This window comes from Ochlerotatus camptorhynchus, unplaced genomic scaffold (genome assembly GCF_037179485.1).
Source record: "Ochlerotatus camptorhynchus isolate MF236.1 unplaced genomic scaffold, CSIRO-AGI_Acam_v1.1 ptg000330l, whole genome shotgun sequence".
Taxonomy (NCBI): domain Eukaryota; kingdom Metazoa; phylum Arthropoda; class Insecta; order Diptera; family Culicidae; genus Ochlerotatus; species Ochlerotatus camptorhynchus.
The window spans coordinates 786,474-809,505 of NW_027040818.1; the positions used below are offsets into that span (position 1 = coordinate 786,474).

The 23,032-nt window shown below is 39.0% G+C and overlaps 1 protein-coding gene across 1 annotated transcript in view; it reads left to right on the forward strand.

Moving 5' to 3' along the window:
- Nucleotides 1–14,338: 14,338 nt before the first annotated feature.
- Nucleotides 14,339–23,032, forward strand: part of LOC135708531 (uncharacterized) — a 79,457-nt gene continuing 70,763 nt past the window's right edge. The window contains exons 1-3 of the mRNA XM_065230637.1: nt 14,339–14,512; nt 14,581–14,717; nt 14,773–14,916. Of these exons, the coding sequence (XP_065086709.1) occupies nt 14,410–14,512; nt 14,581–14,717; nt 14,773–14,916 (384 nt within the window). The 5' untranslated portion in view covers nt 14,339–14,409. The remainder of the gene's footprint in view (nt 14,513–14,580; nt 14,718–14,772; nt 14,917–23,032) is intronic.

The following is a 23,032-nucleotide window of genomic DNA, read 5'->3' on the forward strand; positions in this document are numbered from 1 at the left end:
ATAGATAGAACTAACTAGCGGAGGAATTCCGAATTGTTCTGTCCATCATCCAACAGTCCTTGACTGTTGCCGAAGAAATCATCCGTCTAAATAGTCAGGATCTTGAGATACAGCAGCACAAACATATACACTTCGAATGCTCACTAGTGCCGCCTAGCGGAAGAATTCCAATTGTTCTGTCCATCATCCAACAGTCCTTGACCTCCTGATCAACTTTGCCGAAGAAATCATCCGTTTAAATAGTCAGGATCTTGAGATACAGCAGCACAAATATATTCACTTTCAATAATCACTAGCGCCACCTAGTGGAGAGATTCTGAATTGTTCTGTCCATCATCCAACAGTCCTTGACCTCCTGATCAACTTTGCCCAGTAAATCATCCGTCTAAATAGTCAGGATCTTGAGATACAGCAGCACACATATATTCACTTTCAATAATCACTAGTGCCACCTAGTGGAGGAATTCCGAATTGTTCTGTCCATCATCCAACAGTCCTTGACTTCCTGATCAACTTTGCCCAAGAAATTATCCGTCTATATCATCGGTATCTTGAGATACAGCATTCAAATCATGCAAAATAGGAGATTTTAGGGCAAAACTGTGAAAAACCCCAACTTACCCTATCGTGCCCAAGATGAAACTCACTCCAATCGATTTCTGAGACTTTTTTCTATAAGAATGACTATTTTTTAGTCTCTTGTTCCAGCGAGCACCGAAGTTATTGAATTTTAACACATTGTTTTGATTTTGTCCCCAGTGTGGCATTGTGTTGCTAGATCCGAGTTATCCGCATCCTTCAGGGCCCGAGGAAAACAACCTATGCGGCCTGTTAGAGACATCTTGGCGAGCCGAGATCTCAACTATTGCAATTTAATTTATGTGTTTTTAGAACGGATCGATCTGAGGATTTAGTAGTTAGTGTCATCTTGTGTTCCCCCAAGTTGTTCGCTGTTTGTCTTTTTCATCAGTTGGTCGCTTAGTTCGAGATCAAGAGCACATTGCTCTCCAAACCTTGTGTTTTCAATCCCTACCCTGCCATCCATTTGTTACAATTTGTTACCCTTTACCTCGAGATAGCCGCGAGTAATCGGCCCCCGCTTTACTAACGTTAGTTTTACGAAATTTTGTTATCTTAACAATGAATATCGGCTCCGCAAAGCTACGGCAAAAAAAAACTAGACACTTCAAACTGCGCACACAGTCGCCTAAGGGGGTCTTGGTCTTCAAATTGGCTAGAATGCACTTAAGTATATATTTTTATATAAAATCGGATTAAAATTTTCTGAGGAATTCTATTCCGTGGTCAGAATTCATGTATAAACCGATTTAAAATGTTAGCATTTAATTGAAAATAAGAGGTACGTTAAAAATGAATTACAAATTCGTAAAGTACGCATTTGGTACATCACATTTCCATGGAAATCTGGTTGATCTACGCGGATCCAGCGCAACACGGATTTTCCGGGAAGCTTTAAGGTACGTTCAAAATCCTTGAAGGTACGCTATTGGTACATTCAAAAATACGTATTAACTTTGAAATCCGTTAAGTTTGTCCCGCTGGATAGATTGACGTAGTATCGACAGTTTCATATGCTTGGAAATGTCTGCCATCCTTCCCCTTCCGGTTTCCGTATAAAACTTCTTTCCAGGAAGCTCGGAGGAAGCACTTCGACGTGCAAACAGTTCAGATTTTCGGGATGCGCTTGCAAAATTTTGATACGTTGCTCTTCTTGCTTGGACGCCATTTTGAAAACTAAAGAGCAAATGTCAAAATTCAAATCACACCTACAGAATGACAAGTGTTTAGGTTTTTTTTTAAATGCGTCAAGTTTTGATCGTAACACCCTTTACATCCGAACAGAAGTGGAACTTCGGATCAGAAAGTGGCTCCACTTGTCATTTGCGAACACTAGCCCACCTAGCGGTAGAAGGCATCTTCTGCCTGCAGTTAAGATAGGCAGCATGCTGTGATAGTGTGAGTGCGCATAGAAAGCCCACGTGGAACGCTACACATCGCTTGTTGAGCACCGATTTAATCTCCTCACAACAATGTTCATTTTAAGCCTGATATTGACGTTATGCATCTCCAACTAAGATTTCCATGTTGAAAATATAATTCGATAATCAGCAAACACACAAACCATATTCAACATGATTGCCTGCCACAAGTTGTGGTAGAGCCGTAACAGCAGCAGTACTGTTTGTTCAAAATCGTCCATGAACTACCCAGCCATAATTTGACCCTGATGTAGTACATATCCCTTCTTTTTTTCAGAAACAACTCAAATCATACAATCATCGTTTCTAAATTCAAAAGCATACCTTCACAATCTATTCACATCATCCTCCATTACCAGCTGCGATGATTTTTTATTTTATTTGGACAACAACCCAGCATCATCATCTTCATTAGATACCGATCGTTGCTTGCGATCGAGAAAGAGAAGCGAGAGAGAGAGAGAGAGAGAAAGAGCATAATTTTAGTATTTTATGATCGCCAATTATCGCTCACTCCGGCCCGTGTAAATACACTATGGTCCATTGGTTGAGATACGTACGTCAAGATGTAATTCTATGATCGTTATATCCCGTTACGGGAGCTGTGGGAATCCAATAAAGGGTCTGTCGAAACCATCATCCAAACTAGGGGGCGTCACATCTAAACCGCAATTCTAGATGCTCCAAAAATCTCACACTAGCGAATCACTACGAAAAATATTCATCCATTTCCCGCATCTACTTGCATCGCACATCATCTTCTTTCTATCTACTCAGCGTGCGCGCAGCTTATAAAGCAAAACAAATTATTTTCTGCATCATCGATAGAGTCACCCCTCGGATCCAGACAGGTGTGTAATTAGTGCTGGCTCTGGGATTCGTATATTTCTGTCCGGGTGATACTCGAAGCTCAATCACCGTACAATTCAAACAATAACAATCAATAAGCGTGTAAATCAGAGGCACGAGGAGTGGATGGGACAGGTGGGACATTAGACTGGCCCACATTTATATGAGGGCAATTTTTTGTCATTTTTTTCAACCCCAAGATTTTTGCCATTAGGTGAGAAAATTTCAGCTCATTCGGATGTAACACGAGCTAGTGCGTATGATTTAAAATGTACAAATCTGAATAATCTTCCGATGATAAAATTTTACCCATCTTGCTAATAGAAATTCCGACTAAAGTGCGGCCGGGGGTTCCCGAAATATGGCCTACAGTAAAGTCCTGTGCTCTGATTATGACTACCATTGAACTGGTTTTTGAATTCTCATATTCACGATCCCAAAAATATTCATCGTCTCTTGTCCCACCTACATTTTTGAAGGTATATGGTATCGGTGTGATTTGCTCTCAGAAGCAGATTTCGATCCTATATATCGGCAATCGCCGTTCTGGTATGTAAATCCATATGTATGTAGATTACGGACTTACAACCGGCACTCAAGCCGTACGACCAAGGCCAAACAAATTGTATCAATTATTTGGCGGGCAAGCGAATCTCGATCACAATTAAAGACCCACCAGAAAACGAAGTAAGTGCCGATTTTGACGACAGGGTTGAAGCTTTCGAAATCATATAATTCTAGAGGAAAATTTATAATGGGTTTAATGGGGATTAACAATTTAAGGAATTTTTTCTGCAATTCAACATTTCACAAGAAAACGCAAGCATTTTTTTTATTTTCAACGGACTGCATTTTTTTGTTGACCTTCACGCAGTTGCACATTTGTGCCTGCTTTGATTTGCTCATCGCGAGTGTGTGTATGAAAAGGGCTGCAGTAAAACACCTTCCCCATTGCACGAGTTGCAGCTAGCGAGGCAACAAAAGACGCATCAAATATGTTCAACCGTGACTTTATTCGATTCAAAGCAATAGAAATGATTTCATACGATTTGTTACGAAGAGTGGTGATAGAAATGGTCATTAAATATTTATGAACGGCGATACCATCCTAGCTGACTGACGATGATCGACGAAGGGTCTGGGTCGCAAGCCGAATGCTAAGGGTAGTGACCCAATGACCCACCAAACTTTGAATTTGATCACTCATCGAAAGAGCATCGAGCACAACGGTCGATGATTACAAATTTAAATCAATAAAATCGTTTGAAGAGTTAATAACAGAAGTAGACAGTGGTAAAGTTTGTTAAAAAATTTGCGCGCGCAAAAAAACATTTCTTTTTCGCGAATTTAAAATCATAAAGTTATTTCGGATTGACTTCTGCTTGAGATGGTGTTGGTGTGAGCGCAGTTCATTTCAATAACACAATCATAGGAAACGTGGATGTAAACTAACGGCCGGAACTACAAATCAAACGGGGTTTGTTTTCAACCAGCAACTCTCTCAGGTGTTCATACGGCCAGTTGCCTATTCCCGTAAACGTGGTGTGTTTAATTATCGGTTGCACCAGCAATAGGACAATGATAACCGTGATATCGTAAACCCATAAGCGAGATTTAATTTCTACTGTCGTGTAATATGGTGACATGCATACCATTCAGCTGTCATTTTCAGTAGAAGAGCATGCACAAAAATTAATCTCTTTAGTTGTGTGCGGCAGACATCTTGTGAAATCAAATCGGTAAGTATGTTCCAATGAATGTAGCTTAGCTTAGCTTAGCTTAGTCTGACTGCACGTATCGATAGTTGCACTCCGTGATTGATCTGAACCAGTGAAATTGTACAAAGAATCAACTGAATGGGGCTTGGGAGTAACCTGCCATTCTCAGTGTACATGTTCCAGTGACTCCTACCTTTAAAGATCAATAACGTCACCGGCCACGTCCTTGCAATCAGGTGGGAGAGGGAAGGAATGTTAGTGTGTGACTTTTGTTGTTTTGGGACCGTGTTTACCTCTGCATCCCACAAAAGTCACAGGAAGGAGGTTTTGTTAGTGGGTTAGGTTCGTTGGATCAGGATTCACCTTGATAAGTGATGCGATCTTTTGTTTTGTGTAGTTATTTATAAGTGTTTTCGATTTATGCTCTAAACAGCCGGCTGTCTAGAGATGTAGATCATTATTAGATGTGTGTATACCGATTTAAACCAACAATAAGGATACTGTTGGGGCCCCTCACAAAGTGTGATGATGGTTTATTTTATTTTATCAATGACCAAAATAATTAATTATAAGCGGTTTGAACCGATTTAAACCAACAGCAAGGATGCTGTTGGGGCCACTCACAAAGTGTGATGGTGGTTTACTTGATTGAATATAAAATAATTATTAGAACCGATTTGACCCGATTTAGACCAACGGCAAGGATACTGTTGGGGCCACTCACAAAGTGTGATGGTGGTTTATTTAGTTCGGAAGAAAATGAATATGTATACTTCTTTTTTTTTTTATATAATAGAACGAATTTGTACTGATTCAAACCAAAAGCAAGGGTTCTATTGGGGCAACTCACGAAGTGCGATGGTGGTTTATACTATAAGGGCATAAAACAAAATCAAGAGCCATTTCGGTTTCCATAGCTTCCTAGACACTCGGCCGCAAAATAATCTTATCCGACGGAAACGTCTCGATCATCGCGCGATTTACCGTATTGATTCAAATTCCGAACAGTGCGTTAAAATCATCCTTTGAAAAACACCTTTTTTACCTAAAATATTGCTGATCCGCTCAGAATGTATTTAAACTCACGACTTATCGTAATATGGACATCCTAAAAGAAAATTTTTCAAAATCCGTCCCATACAAAAACACAAGTGCTCAGAATTTGAGCGTGTTCGTAATATGAATCAGAACGGTACAAACTGTAAAAATACCATTATACAATACATACTGGTATCACGTATGCCCCATTCACATTCACTCATGCATTTTGGGTTCATTCACACTCTTAGTCATAGAATAAAATTCACGTAAAGTTTCGAAGTGGTTCCGAGAATAAAGATGTCACAGCTCTTCACTTTAACCCGTAACGGTTCTCCCTTGAGGGGAAAAGCATTCCTACACTGTGCGCCGGCCGGCACTCACGCCGGTATGAAAGAAGCAACTAGAGCAAGTTTACTCTCTCACACCATCGCAAAACACGCCCGACCAGGACAGCGCACAGTGCAGTTAGATGAGCTCTTCTACCACTACCACGAAACACAATTTCGGCGCTCACACTTTCCCACTCCAGCAAAGATCGACCGTTTCTAATAAGAATTTCCAGTTGGGAGAAAGGATAGTAAAAATCAAGCACACCAACAAAACAAAACATCACACACTCATAACGAATTTTGTATCTGCCTAATTCACAATATCACAGTATTAGCTACTCGAGAATTTTTGACAATATTTTAGTTTGAAACATGATACTTAGCTGATTCCTTTGCGATTATGTATTTAGTCCAAATACTCCGGGCAGACAACATTCCTCACAGCCAGAGCATAAGCTTCGTCTCACGGTAGAAGTGGCATCAGGAGATATTTTGCTGTCAATACACACACTCACACCCGTTATTATACTGGGTAAGTATGTTCCAATGAATGTATGAGAAAAGGTGACTATAGACTTCTCTGACGTTTATGAATTGCACAAGTATTAGTGGAGAACTTTATGTGAATTCAAAGGTTTTTATTTAACGTCGGTCTCTGTTCCGCAATCTAGTGCCAATCACCGACGGACATCGATTGCCATCCATTGACGGCAATCGAATGTGCAGGAAGGCAGCTTCCACACCTGCGTAGGATATCGCACCCACTCAACACACATGGGCCGGGACCAACGGCTTTACTTCCCTTCCGAAGGAAGACGTGACCAGAGATTTTTATGCCTCAGAAAAATCCCACCGACCTCGGCTGGGATTGAACCCAAACCCATTGGGGTGTTAGAAAGCAGTCACGCTTACCACTACATCACCGGCGCCGGCAGTACTAATACTTATAATTTACCCCAAGCTCTGCACTAATACTTGTACATTTCACAAACGTCAGAGAAGTCTATATACAGTACTTGTTCGCTAACTGGGCTAAAAGCGAATTCCACTCGCTAACTGGGATGGCTTGTCAAACGTCAAAAAACACTGAGGGGAACTTCAATGGATTGTTTGATCGACGTTAAAAAAATGTATGCACATTGAATTGAAGCAGTGTAAAGTGTTTTATTGTTATTTTCACAGTATTCAATTTCACGATTTTAGATAGACTTAACGCTTTCGCTAAAAACTGCCCAGCCCAAGTAACCAAAGGTTCCACATTCAACCATAAAACTCACTTCCAAGTTCCATAAAGTTCGAATAAAGTTCTGACAGAACTTTCAAGTTCCATAAAAATCAAATAAAGTTCCGACAGAACTTTCTTCCCAACCACCCAAAGGTCTGCATTCAATGATAATGATTTCAAGTTCCATAAAGTTCCGATGCGTACTCCTAGCAACTTGAAGTTCAAAAAAAACTTCCAAAAAACATCCCTAAGCACTTCTTAGGAGCTTCAAGCAAGGTTGAAAACATGGCCACAACAAAGTTCCGAACAAGTTCCCAGCGGAACCTTAGCAGCTTGAAAGTTTCTTAAAAGTTCCGTCATAGCCCACATGAAGCAATCCGCACAAGTCTTTATGAGTAACAAAATTTAATGCTCGTAAATATGAAATGATCAGTGGCTCAAATAAATCATAATTCAAGGGGTGTTCAACTCTGCACATCCCAATCTGTGCCGAGTATTTTATCTGTGCCGAAAGCTAGGTCAAGCGTTGTGCCGATCGTGCTGAAGTGTGGCTATCAGGGTATCAGCAACAATCAATACGAAACTAACGATTTTGAATTGGCTCACTACTTGACTAGCCTATTGATCCCAAGCAAATCGATTAACGTACCCCATTCTAGTCAAAATTCTAGTACTGCACAATGTTTGTTTTGATTCGCTATGAAAGTTTGACAGATAAAATGAGGGGTTAGGGAATTTCCTATGTTTCGAAGGGTGAATCGATTAGCTTGGGACCGAAGATAGTACCAGAGCTGAGCCAAAAAGTTGAGCACGTTTCTTCTGGACCTACTAGTCTTAGAGCTACCTCTATGCTACTAGTCTTAGAGTTACCTCTATGTCTCAGTAACCCATGAGTTTGCCAACCCTGCACTTATGACTTTTGAGATTGTGTGTTTTCATTTTCATGTCAAGGACGGAAAAAGTTTCGAAACTGAATTCCAAGATAATATTCAACGAGCTGGTTGCCGGTCATTCGCTTCAAGGAAGTGGCACTCGACGTGACTAATGGCAGCAATTGTCCATCCAGGAGAAGACAGTTCTCTACCGTGCGTCATTCTGGCAGACGTTTGCCGAAACCAAGTACCCAACCGGCAAGTGGAAGATGAATCTTGTCTGCAATATCATTATCATACTTGTCATTCGTGTGCCATGACGTGCCGATCAGTGTGCCACGATGTGTTTCGGTACAATGTGCAGTGCCAATTTAAAATTTATCAAGGTGTCGTAATTTCGTATTCGTATTCAAGTCAGCTGGCACTGAAAACTCCAGCAGTTGGCGGGACAACAGCTCACTTTAATATATCTCAAATGACGTAGCGGTTCGTGCTGGGTCTCTCACGCAGAAGGACAGGGTCTAATGCTTCAAACAGCTCCAATACTATTACTAATGGTGATAAATCAATACACGTTCATACCTGCCTTTAGAAATAACATTCATAAAGACCTGATTTTAGAATTAACTTTTATTAAAGTGCGAACTAAATATACAATTTGTGTAGAGGACAATTTTCTAAAAGTTCCGTTCAAGTTCCGCCAGAAGCTGCTTAGAATGCTCTTCAATTATGGTACCGAAACTTTCAAGTTCTTATAACGATCTAAAAATGAGGCTGCTTAGAATTCTATAGACCACCTTCAACAAAGCTGCTTAAGCTACAAATAGCCTTTTATCAGAACTTTTGGTTTTACCACCGCGACCATTACTTTGATCTATTGTGGTATATCCTCTTTCTTATTTATGCCATAACGTAGTAGTAAGCCACTATTGTTTGAGTAACTACCACTACTGTTGTAAGCAATTATCCCAACCAGGTAATATATTCCTTATGAAATTTATTACATGATTGGGAGCAGCAGCCCAGATATCCCAAGATCTCAATAGACCCTTATCAAGATATCTGCATCGTTTATGAAATAGTGCAACACAGAACACAACAAATGTTCAGAGCTTTCACTCTTTAAATTACAAAAGCGACATTTATCTTCATGAAGTTTACCAATGATTTGCAGGTGATATTTACAAGAAAAGTGAAAGTGAAATCGTTGTACATTCTAAGATAGCATATATTTCGGCTTGAAATACTGTCGGCCATTTTCACGAGAAGTTAACCCCAGGGCCGGTAATACCAGCCCCGACCATATTATCTTGTTTCGATCCATCTGTATAGAAAATTACTGATGCAGGACTAATATTCAGTCTTCCTGCAACCCAGTCAACGCGAGTCACATCAGGAACTTGGAAATTATGGTTGAAATAATGTCGCTTTAGCATGCAATCTTCGTTCATCAATATTAATGGACTTATCTGAAACTTTTTTAGAATGCTCAAATGTCCAATAAGATCTCCATCGAAAAAATTCATGGACCGTTTGAGCCGCCTTAGAGCACTTTTCACTGCATCCAGTTGAATATATTGATGAAGAGGAAGGAAATTGAGTAAAGCATCTAAGGCTGTAGAAGGAGTACTGCGCATTGCTCCAGTTATGGAAATAGTAGCAAGCCTTTGTAGCTTGTTTAGTTTGACTTGTGCCGTTTGTTGCTTAGTTTTCGGCCACTATATAAGTGAGGCGTAGGTAATCCTGGGTTTAACTATGGCCGAGTTTATCCAGTGTATCATATTTGGCTTCAGACCCCATTTTTTTTTCGAAACGTTCTTTTGCAGGTTCAAAAAGTATTTGTTGCTTTTCCTATTTGTTGATCGATATGTTTGTTCCAGCAGAGTTTACTATCTAAAGTTACTCCTAAAAATTTTAATTCCAAAGATAGTGACAGCTTTACGTCTCCTAGTTTAAGATCAGTTACAGAGATTTTACGTCTTTTAGTAAAAGGTACAATAGTTTTTTTTTGTAGGATTGACATTCAATCCCTCATCTTTGCATCACGATAGTGTGAATTTTAATGCTTTTTGCATTCTGTCGAAAACAACTTTATCGAATTTTCCACGGACTATAAGGACAATGTCATCCGCAACCCCAATTATTTCGAATCCTTGATGCTTTAGTTTTAAAAGAAGGTCATCAACAACTAGAGACCACAGAAGGGGAGAAAGAACACCTCCTTGAGAACAGCCTTTTACAGCTGTTACTTTCACTACTGAATCTCCTAGATAAGCTGATATTTCTCTTTTGGATAGCATTTCTACAACCCAGTTGATTACGTTTTTATTAAAACCACGATTTCTCATGGCGCTTATCATCGACGTGAAAGATGCATTATCAAATGCACCTTCAATATCAAGAAACGTTGCTAGTAGAATGTCCTTAGCCGCAAAGGATTTTTCTAAGAGTATGAAGACCTGTTATTGTTGACTTGCCTTACTGGTAAGCAAATTGTGTCTTACATAATGGTATATTAAGAAGTATTTCTGATTTAACATATTCATCCAGGCATGGAAAATCATTTGCATTCATTTCGTGCATTCATTTACATTCATTTGCCTCTAACTTTTTTCTTCAACAGCATTCCGCAAAATGATGTATGGAGCTTTTGTAGGTTTTGTTATTAGTTACAACTTTTGTTAACAAATCAAATCCGTATCTCTTATGTATGACGAAGCAGAGCAAACAGAAGCCACTACTATTTTTCAGTGAATGTATTTTACATTCATTGAAAAACAGTAACAAGTTCTGGCCGCTCTAGTTTGTGATACATAAGAGATACGGATTTTACTTGTTTACAAAAGTTGTAGCTTATAACAAAACCTACAAAAGCTGTACACGTCATTTTACGGAATGCTGTTGAAAAAAAAAGTTAGAGGCAAATGAATGTAAATGAATGCACGAAATGAATGCAAATGATTTTCCATGCCTGTATTCATCTATGAGTTTTTCCATTAATTTCAAAAATATTGACGACAGGCTTATTGGTCTAAATGATTTTGATGAAGATTTATCTCTTTTGTTTGCTTTTGGTATGAATACCACTCGAACTCGTCTCCATTTTTTGGGATGTATCCCAATAAGAAACTAGACATGAAAAATTTAACTAAAACAGGAATTATTATAGATTTACAATTTTGAATATGTGCTGGAAAAATTCCATCTGGGCCAGGGGATTTGAAAGAACTGAAAGAATCTATCGCCCATTCAATTCTAGAGTTTGTAAAAATTCTAATGGCAAAGTTTTCAGCCTCTTCATTTGACATTTCTAGCCCACATAGTGAGACATTTGTTTCGGTAGATCTATCACGTTAACCACGGTCTGAAGATGTGGCATTTTGCATGCAATCATGATTTTGTAGTTGATCATCAGTAGGAAGGGACCCTGGAAAATGGGTTTGAATCATCAGTTCCAGAGTTTCATTTGAGTTTTTAGTAAAATGTCCGTCCGTCTTTTTAAGTGTTCCAAGACCGTTAGAATGATCTTTTGATAGAACTTTTTGAAGTCTTGTAGTTTCAGGAGTGTTTTCTATGTTTTCACACATGTGTCTCTAATCTTTCCGCTTGGATCTTCTTTTTTCTCTGTAATATTCAGTTAACTCCTCTTTATATTGAGACCAGTTTGAAGTAGATTTTGCACAGTTGAATAGTTTCCTAGCTTTTTTCCGTAGTTTTTCTAATCTATCATTCCACCAGGAAACATCTCTATTAGTCGAGCGCTCCTTTGTGTCCTACAACTGACATTGTAAGCCTGATTCATATTAGTTATTAAGTCATTAGCAACTTTTTCCAGCTTTGTAATGGTATCAATATTATTGAAAATGGGTTCATGTTGACTCTTCATATTTGTGCTGCATAGTTCCCAGTTTGTTTACGAAGATCTTTATAAACCTGCTTCAGTATATCATTAGCCTTAAATTCAAACATAATTTGTTTATGGTCAGATAAAAAAATTTTGTCTGATGCGATCAGAAAGTATTGAACTACAAAGAGTAAGGTCCAAAACTTCTTCCCTTATCGCATTAACAAATGTCGGGGAGTTCCCTTTGTTACATATCAGTGCCAACATTTCAAAGAGGCGTAATTGCATTTGTTAATAATGACTTTAGCCGTCGTTTCCTCGCGAATAAGAGCACACTCATGAAAATTAATAACACTAGCAGGTAGATGAATGTTTCCTCTAACAGCTAGTATTATTGATTTAGAGGGGTGAGCTTTTATTCGCGAGAAATCGGCAGCTAAAGCCATTGTTTACAAAATCAATTACGCCCCTTTGAAATGTTGGCACTGATATGTCAATATTATGTTGTGAAATGAAATCAAATAGACACTCACCCCTTTTGTTGATTCCGGAGCTGCTCCATATCTTATGATGAGCGTTTGCATCACATCCGATGATAAAAGCCTTATTTTGGCTTCTGCAGTGAGAGACGAACACTCCAACTTCTGGAGGAGGTGCATCTTTAATATCGCCGGGAAAATATGCGGATGCCACGTAGAGCATCGTTTTTCCTTTTGTTGTTGGCACCTATTTTAGTTTTGGTCGATGTCCAAGAAAAGCATCTTTATTCAAACTCGAATTTGATTCGGAGCATAAGGCGTACAACGCAGAATTTCCAATATTCTTTGTTTCACTACTTTCTTGAGGACACTCATCAGCATTGTGAAAACATACCTCAACATTTGCAGTAGTATTGCAGCTTTCACTAGGTTCACTGTTAGTGATGCCGCTAGCTTCTGTGCCTCGTTGATTTGTTTCACGCATCTCAGCGTCCTCGGAAATTTCGTGAATTCTAGAACTTGTATAGGACTGTCCTGAATCGTTTGGTTACTTTGGGTGCGATCGGGATTTGAGTAAAAAGTATGATGCCTCCCGTGGTACAGTGCAGCGAATTCGCTACTGCGAAAGCTTACAGGCATACCGCGCTAGTAGGCAACCAAATCGATCACTCAAGCAGAATACCTAGGCTAGAACCCGTGCTCGAAGGCTGTATGACAAACTGCTGCCCAAGTCCGGTGGGAGCATACTTATGGATGATGAAACCTATTTACAGTCGGCACTTCGGACAGCTTCCAGGACCAACAGTTTACAAGGGGAAAGGCTCTTGGAGGTGTCCCTGGCAGATTCAAATTTGTTTTGCGGGGAATTAGCAACTGCGGCCAGAAAAAAAAGGTTCTCGTCACTCTTCTTCTTCTTCTTCTTCTTCTTCTTTCCTTTATTTAACGTCGGTCTCTGTTCCGCAATCTAGTACCAATCACCGACGGACATCGATTGCCATCCATTGACGACAATAGAATGTGCAGGAAGGCAGCTTCCACACCTGCGTAGGATATCGCACCCATTCACAACACACATGGGCCGGGACCAACGGCTTTACTTCCCTTCCGAATGAAGACGTGACCAGAGATTTTTATGCCTCAGAAAAATCCCACCGACTTCTACTGGGATTGAACCCAGACCCATTGGGGTGTTAGAAAGCAGTCACGCTTACCACTACACCACCGGCGCCGGCTTCTCGTCACTCAGAAAATGATTAACTCGGAGGTTTACAAAACCGAATGTCTCCAGAAGAAGCCATTCATCCAGTCACATTGGTGGGATAAAATCGCTAAAACAGCAGATTAGACCGTTTTTAAATCCGTTATTTCAAATCAGAAATAGACCCAAATGATGTTGTTCTACGTGGGCCATGCTTTTAAAGCTTACATTGATTAAAAGTTATGTGTTTTTTGTATTTTGCGTTCTTTTTTTTTTTTAATTTTCTAGTGCTGTAATTTAAATCGTTCCTAAAATTCAAAATAATGTTAGCCTGGTTTGATCCTTCACTTATTTCCGAAAAATTTATTAATAGTAATTTAGATGATTGCTAATTATTATTCTGAAAAAATAGGATACAACTGATGGTGCTATTTTTGTTTCGCAAAATATTAGTTGGGAAACCCATGCACCCGTTCGTGGCTTGTGTACTATAATTATGATTCGAGTATTTATCCTTTTTTATCATTGTGTATCGATATCTCAAATGTGATGAATAAGTATGGGCATCAAATGGTAAATTTACATATCTTACAACCTCCTAGTTTCAAAGTTCTGTGATACGGCCGTGCCAACCCTGGATCATCAGCTACTGCATTCCGACAGGTTAAGCACCACCAATTCATAAGAATTGTTGTGTACCTGCCTATATGCTTTCTTTAATAGCTCTTTTTTTCATTCTGGCTGGTTCCTATGTGCGTGGTGGTAGGAAGCTGTTGCGTCCAGAAGAGATACCGAAGACGAGAGATGTAGCGGTAGCGGTCCAAACGTGGCGGCGCAGTTCTAGCCCGAGCGCCATGTGGAAAGCAACTGGGGTCATCTTCGGTTACATCGCGTTGTTGTCCGTAGTTATTCCCTTTGCCTGTTGTGACCTTAGTCACGTTCCGGGGGATGCTGCAGGTGATGAGTGTTTGGGATATAATCAAGTGTAAATTGAAACTGATTCTGCATTTCCTCTTGTACTGAAGAGCTCGATTACAGTTCCATGCCGAAACTGCATCAGTACGACGACTATGGCAGATGTTTGAAGCAAGGAAGTACTTATTGCATGGTCCGGAGCCTAGTGAAGCCTCGTTTCTCCAGCGGATTATGGCAGCAAATTCAGGTTAGATGACATTGGTGTAATAAGTTGAAAATCACACAAAATCTTCCGATAACAGAATTTTAGTGAGGACGTACGCCACTATCGGCACAACCTGTTGGATCGTGGAATTTGCATCGACGAGTGTTTGCGATTGATCGGTGGGCTAAGCAAAAGCCAGCGCGATGAACTGCGCGTGGAATCGTTTCAAGTGGATTTCAACGTAAGTACCTGTGTACACCGATGATGGAGTAATTGTGCTTTAGGGTTGAGTATAGGATGTGATGGTTAATTTGGGAAACTGTTCCGCTGTGGAAGATCACGCTGATAGTGAGTGTTGTTAACGGTTTGTTTTTGTTTTTACTACTGATTGTTGACCTTATAGAGGTACCGAGTTGGCTCAGTGGGTCACACCAACACAAGGGATTGAATTTGATGGGATTTTGGCTACATCGAATTACACGGAGGTTGAGAGATCGCAATATACTGATTATCGTTTTACTGAGAGGAATTGGAATGCAATGATACGTCGCATCTGCTCTTAAATGTTGTTTTTTAAACATGAGTTATGATGTCTTGGTGCCAGGGTTGGTACATAGTAATAGATTTGGGCAGCCCTTAGAATGCACCTTTAGAATTGATAAAACGATCTATTAAATATTGAAAAACGTTCCTTAAAAAACATATAAATGGTCCATAAAACACCGCAGCAAATTTCTTAAAAGGTGTTAGTGATCCTTAAAAAATATCAATATGATCCATATTTTATGTAAAATTTAGAAACACAATTGTAAAAATGTATCGCTAAATTTCTAAAGAATGAGCATTTTAAATTGCACGAATTACCCATAAACATATTGCAAATGATCCATAAAACATTCAGCAATGAACCTTAAACTAATGAAAGTGATCCATAGAAAATCAAGCTTGCGCACTTAAAAATATAGGCACGATCCATAATTTAGACATATATTGTTCATGGTTTGGACACTATTTTTTTTTTAATTTGATCCATTAACCTTGGAAAATTGCCTCATTACTGCGTAGCTACTCTGGTTTACTGTTCTGCCCGTGTCAGAAGAGCGGAGTGATTAGAGAGCATCTAGAATAAGCATCTAAAAGAAACTTCTAAACAATATTCCCTAGGATGCTTCTTAACACTCCGAACACGATGCAACCGGTAAAATGTGTAACGGCAAATTGGTAATGTTTGAAAAATCATTACTCAGCAATTTATCAATAGATTTTAAACCTATTCATACCGAATAAGTCTTTGAAGTCTTTAGTTTCAAATGGCACCCACATATATATGAAATTCGTCAATAAATATTTGAGCTATGATTTTTCAGACATTACCAGTTTGCCGTTACACATTTGACCAGAGGCATCGTCTCAGAGTGTTGAAAAGATTATTATAGAAGCTCTTTTTGGAAGCTAATTCTAGACGCTTACCCGTTGCTTCGCATTTCTAACTCAAAAACACGGGTATGTCAGTAAATCTAAGCTACGTCAGCTACGTCAGTTCCAGTACTACGTCAGCTACGTAGTACTGGAACATCTTTTCAAGGTTTATGGAACAAAATCGAAAAGTTAGTGTCCAAACCATGAACAGTATATGTCTAATTTATGGATCATGCCTATATTTTTAAGAGCGCAAACTTTATTTTCTATGGATCACTTTCATTAGTTTAAGGATCATTTGCAATTTGTGTATGGGTTATTCTTACAATTTAAATGCTCATTCATAAGATATTTAACGGTACATTTTTACAATTGTGTTGCTACATTTGACTGAAAATATGGATCATATTGATATTTTTATGAATCATTCACACATTTTAAGGGATTTTCACTGGGGTTTTATAGATCATTTGGGTGTTTTTAAGGAGTGTTTTTAAATTTGTTATGGATCATTTATTGGTTTTTATATTCAAAAGTATGTTTGTCATAGATGTGGTTTCGCCTATATGAGACATTCATTTGCAGATTCCCTCTTAGTACAAGTTTTAGATGTTTTATAATGCTTGCGTTGTTGCTGGGAAAATGCGCTTAATTTTCTCATCTGGAAGAAAGATATATTGCATGAAGGAATTTAAGACATTCACATATGATAGTTTCCGGACCGAAGTAGTGCGCCACGCAGCTTCGATACCACCGCCGGCCTCCGCGCCTCAGCAAGAAAATCCTAGGTCGTGAGTACTAAAAACATCCATATTATCCATGTTTTGTCGTCCATGGTCATGTGACTCGTAGTGGCACAAACTTATCTAGCCCGTATGCTCATTGCTCAACGGGTCTAGATGAATGTCGGAGTGTGGATCCACCGACAAAGTGAATACTAATTGAAGATTATAATAGCGTTGAAATGATAGGGGAGCCTTATATTATGTAGAACCGTACAAATGTTTCCCAATCAACCGTTTTCCGTATATGTTGGGGTAAGAGGGGCACAATGAGCATCCCTTAATCCAGTACCAATCCTCTAATTGTTTGAAACAAATTAATTGGTAGTAAGTTCAATATTACCATTACAATGATTAATGACCAATCGAACCATAAGAAATTCAAGGCTAACGCACAGGAAGCTCACTATGCCCCACCTGTTCACTATGTCCCTCCTTCACCTACACTGAATATAATCCGTTGTACAATTTTCAAAGTTCTTTTGTTAATTTCTGTTAGGGTTTTCATGTTCATGCTCCGTGTTCGATATTAGTTTTTGTATTTGGTATTTGATGTTACTGGGGAGTCAGCCCGACCCTGGCCATTAGACTGCTCTCTATTCGGAAACGGGTCAGAACTTCTTGGGATTTTGAGGCTGGGCCGGTGAGAGCTTCTGATACTTGGTCATTTCTGTTAACAGCCTTACAGGATTAGTGGCAGCCACACGTGTCACGTGATGTACAGTGGACGTATTTAAATTGGCCAGTCAGCTTCCTTTCCCTTTTCGGGAAAATTTACCCTCCCAAGGAAGATCTCATAGTTTTACTACACATTAATTTGTTAGGTGGTCTCCTTTTGGAGTAGCGATTAACTAAAAGCGAAGCTCGACAGGCTGGCGGATTACAAGGCGAAAAAACCATTCTCTTCAGCACATTTAGTAGTAAGATGAGTTGGCGCTTTAAGTATGAATTTTGTATTGGGAATTTGAATAAAATACATGAAAAATTACACTCCTATACTCTTTGGATTATAAAAAGTGTCCTTATTATTGATTTGATTAAGATTTTCAAAACTTGTAGTTCAAACAATGAGTAACAACTTTACTGAATTCTGCATCCTGCATCCAGTTAGTTTTAATTAGATATTGGCTTTTAAATGTAGTAGAAATGGCTCTAATGTTGGCGTATGGATCTGAGATTGGGCCCATCGCTAAAAATCTGCTATTTATCAATTTTATCTAGATGAACGCGTCATTGGGACGGTACTAATAGATATTTTTGGTCGCTATTGAAATTTTAGTCGATTGCTGAATTTATGTATGGGCCCACATTAGGGGCATTTAGACGGACAATACATCGTTGAGAGGTCCATTACCGGCGGTGCCAAACCAGTCAGGTGGAGGTCAAATCCGGCAAAATAGGCCTGCATCTCGGAGGAAGCTCAGTAGAGCGCGGCTGGGGTCGTCACTGAGTGCGTCCCGGATGCTGCCGGGAATGTCGTATAGACGAAATGCTCAAACGTTCGGCATGCTGGGCAGGACTTACAGGATGTTGTGAGAGTGATAGGTGTGTCCGGATCTCAGTCTGGAGAGAACGACTAGGGAGCAGTGGTCAGCTGGGTCGTCCCAATGGTGTGTATCTCCCTTGATTGCGGATTTATAGATCCCGGGAGCTGTCCCAAAATTTCTAAGCACGATAAAAAAAAAAAACGATAACGGCAAATTCGATTTTTATTTCGTATTCATGTTCTCTATAGTATTCTCTTACAGTTAAACGTATAAAATCCGAGATCCTAGCAGTCGTAAGCCAAGGAGCGGATTTTAGATCTCACGCTATTCATTAGCTTCAGCACAGATGCCTTTCCAACAATTTTGGATACTTTTTCCCATTCTTTCGCAAACTTTGTAACGGAATCCGCAGCCTTTACATGTTTCCGCAAATATGCTTTGGTCAGGACCCAAATAGTTTCGATTGGCCTGGCCTGGGGACAGTTTGGCAGATTCATCTCCTTGGGTACGAATTGGACCTTGTAGGCTTTATACCAGGCTACCGTGTCCTTGGAGTAATGAACCGACGCCAAATCCGGCCAAAACAGTACTGAGGCATCGTGTTTTCGGATCATGGGTAACAGACTCACGGACGTAAATATCGGTTGTTATTGTCTCCGTTGTCACAAACGGGTTGGAAAGCATACCACACTCACAAATGGCTTGCCAAACCATAGCCTTTTACCGAATTTTTGGGTAAAAATCGACTTATCCGCGTCGTTAAGGCCATCACGAACGGTGTAGTACTGATCACCAGGAAGAGTTTTGTAAGCAAATTAACGTATCGTCCATAATCACGTATCACGTATCGTCCATAATCACGCACACCGCTTATCCACACAGCAATTGGTTGTATAACTTCCGAGCCATCGGTTCGCCGGATGCGGCTTGTTTTTCATTCCGCTTTGGCTTCTTCTGCTTCTCATACGTCTTCAGCCCCATTCTTTCCTTGGCCCACTGGAAGCTACTCTTCGAAGATCCCACTTTTTTAGCCACGTCACGGACCGAAGCACTTTTCTTGCGAGTGAAAGCTTGCACGAATTTCCGGTCTAGATTTCGGTCAACAGGGTTCGGTTTACGTCCAGATTTTTGCTTGTCCTGGATAGTTGATTTATCACCATACTTCCGAATCGCGTTTCGAACGGCTCCGATGCTTACACCTTCCAGTTTCGCTAATTGACTCAGAGAAATGTTGGGGATAGTACATCATTTGTGCACGATCTGTTTGCGCTTTTCCGGAGAAATGCTTCGCATTGTGACGGAAATGTAAATAACCGACACTTGCGATACACGAAACTGTTGGTCGAAATGTAAACAATGATTCAGCGTGATAATCAGCTGTTTAAACGTCATCTGAAACAAGCAGGGGTGTTCCAAAGTCGTGCTTAGACATTCGGGGACACCCTATAGCCAGTCTCTGCTCCAGGCCTTACAGATGACTCGGGTGATCCACCTTTTGAGGTCTGAGCCAGGGACATTGCGTGTATACAAGGATGTTAGTCTTCCTGACGAGGCGAGGTTGTCGGCTTCAACGTTGCCCTGGATTCCGCAGTGATTAGGTATCCATGCGACGGTGGTGTTGAGTGGGGCGAAATTCCCATATAAATGTGGGCGAGTTATTCCTCGAAAGGCTATTTTTCCTACAACTTGATCACATTAGGGTTAGAAGTGACGCTTTCGTGCTACAATTTATTTAAAAAATATCGTATATATTGACTGCCATTTTGTTTTTGCATGGTTTAAAATGACCAAATTTTAGCAAAAATGTGAATGATTGCTTTATTAAACAATTGTACTGTGCTGTTTTATATAACTGGCAACCTAAATGTGATATTGACGAGCCTGACATGTTCTACGAAAAACGAGCTACCCGAGCAGGAAAAAATAACTAATGAATACCTAATTCTGATCTGATACCAAAATTTGAAACAAATTATTTTGCTTGCATTTTTTTTGGTATTTTACCTCGTATGTTATGCTGGTCAATAACAAATTTTGGTATCAGGTCAGAATGAGGTCTTCTTTAGCTATTTTCATCTGCTCGGGCAATCAACGCTTTTTTTTTTTAAAGCCAGAAAACCATAATTTGTTATTTAAAAGGTCTTCTATTACCAATCCAATAACAAAAACTGAAAGCGCACGTTTTGTTATTTTGGTATTTATTTGATATTGTACAAGATATTTCCATAGCTGAATAATATCCAAACAAGGTTTCATACCACAAGCATACCAAGCATAAGGTATCATATCACATTAAGTTATTCATATGGTATATCGGTTAGTTGTTGGTTCTTGCTCTGATAGTATATGTTTGTGCCGCCTGCGAATTTGTGTGGCTCGAGGCCAGCGTTGCCAGGTAATTTTCAGAAAAATCTGGACCAGGTAAAATATAAAATCTGTAAAAATCTGGAATGCTCCAAAAAATTCTCTTTTAAATAAAATGGTATTGAAATCAAAGTGATGTGCCAATCTCCCGTAAAAATAGGTCAGTATGATCATCTGGATTTTTTTAAAGTGCTAGAATGGTTATAAATTACATGTTTGAATAAATTAAATAAAGCAAATAGCTTGTTAGCATTGCTAAAATCATCCAAAAGTTGAAAAGTGGTGTGCCCAAAAAGTTCAAATATCCATTACGCACTATTTAAAAAATTAAGTTAAATATGGGTAAAAAACAGCAGAAAATATGGTTATGATTGTTTTATAAACTGTAACTTTTTTTTTTAAAAAGAATGAGAAGCAAAGAATCAAGGAAATTTGATAGGATGGATTTTATGAACTAATAGTCGATGTTGTCCTTACTATTTGATGGTGTACTAGAATTTAAAGATTTTATTAGTTCTAAATAAATCTTATATTACTCTGAGGTTGTTCAGATTTACAGTTTAATTCTTTACATCATACAACACACAACACCCAGCAGACCAGTAGGCAATTTTATTTTGAAGCAAAATTTACTGGGCTGAAGCTGAAATCGAAGTCTAACATCGTGGAACTCACACACAGTTTACCTTAACTACGGGTAACTCCCCTATTCGCATGACCATTATGCCAAAGAATAATTTTATTATATTTCTAAAATGAAAGTCTGATAGCTTCATTTTTGAAGTCTCAGGATCTTGCAATGATTCTAAATTCCGGAATTTATATTTTTCCTACGTCCAGGTCACGAATTATTTGTTAGTCTGAATTTAATTGGAACTCTTCACATGATATCTTCGCCTTTTTTTTTTGTTCAATTTGAATCATCATAGAATTCCATCATATTTCTTTTCTATATTCCCCTAAAATAATCTTGAAAATATCTAAACTTTTCCAGCAACATTCTAAGAGTTCTTAGATTACCTCTTGTAATCTCTTATAAATCACTCTTCAATTCCACAACTCCCTCAAACTGACAAGAGTTGGCTCAATTTTGTGTCCATTTATCTCTATGAAATTCTTAAAATATTCTCAACAATTTCCTTGGTAAACTCTTCAGAATTCAAACTGCTTTGCAGGTAAGGTCAGAATTGTTTTGAAATCCTTTTCAGTATTCATCTTTGGTATTACCTAAGTACACAGGTACTTTGCCAAAATGGTTTTGAAAGAGTTGGTTGGAAATGCTAACATGAAGCTTTTAGTGTGATAATTTATTAGCTAGAGAATGATCTTTAGAAGAGAGTAGGTGGATAGTTCCGTTAGAGTACGGCAGTATGAAAATTGAATAGAAGTTGAAAATGAGCGAAGGGCCATTAATGCGACAGTTTTTAAAGATAGACGCACATCTTTTGCCTAACCCGTACGATGTACGCGGAGACTTGAAGTATGTCTCCAAGTCTACAGGCAAAAAAAGAAGAATTGCATTATAACACACCATCGACTGGAATCATTCTCTAGCTAATAAATTATCACACTAAAAGCTTCATGTTAGCATTTCCAACCAACTCTGAAAATCGCTAACTTCGCGTATGAAGTAACATAAAAACACTTTGAATGGTTTTGAAAGTTTACCAGAAATTGCGCTTAAAATTTTATTAAAATTGATCTCCATAGAAACATTGGACAGAATTCCATTGAAATTATTCTCACGATTCGTTTCAGCATACTCCTTAAGTTTCATCATAAGAATTTTCTATAATTTCTCTTCCGGATTGTATTTCCTTTATTGACACAATCTCCATGCAATTGTCATCACACTGTCAATACTTGACAAGACAATTGACACCGTCTTCAACCAGAGGTTGCAAAGACTGAATATTTAACGCTAGACAACGGACAACACACCACACCCATTAGACCAGTAGGGAAATTTTCAGGTTGCCAAAATTTGCACCAGTTGGAGTGGGAAGCGAACCGTGGAACTCACAATACGCCTAAACGATGGGTGACGCCGCACAACCCCGAAGCCCACAAAGATGAATGTAATTCTACTCAGAAGTAGCTTGAAATTCTCCTTTGATTTCACAAAGAATTTGCCTCACGCTTAACTGTGAGCTATTTTCAGAATTACCTTAAAATTCCAATAATGTCCAACGTTGATGGCATTTAAAAATTAAAGTAGCAAGTTTGGCTTTTTATTTTTTTTTATTAGAGGGTAAATCAATTGCAGTGATATTTTTAATGCAACTTGTTTAAAAAATCTGGGAAA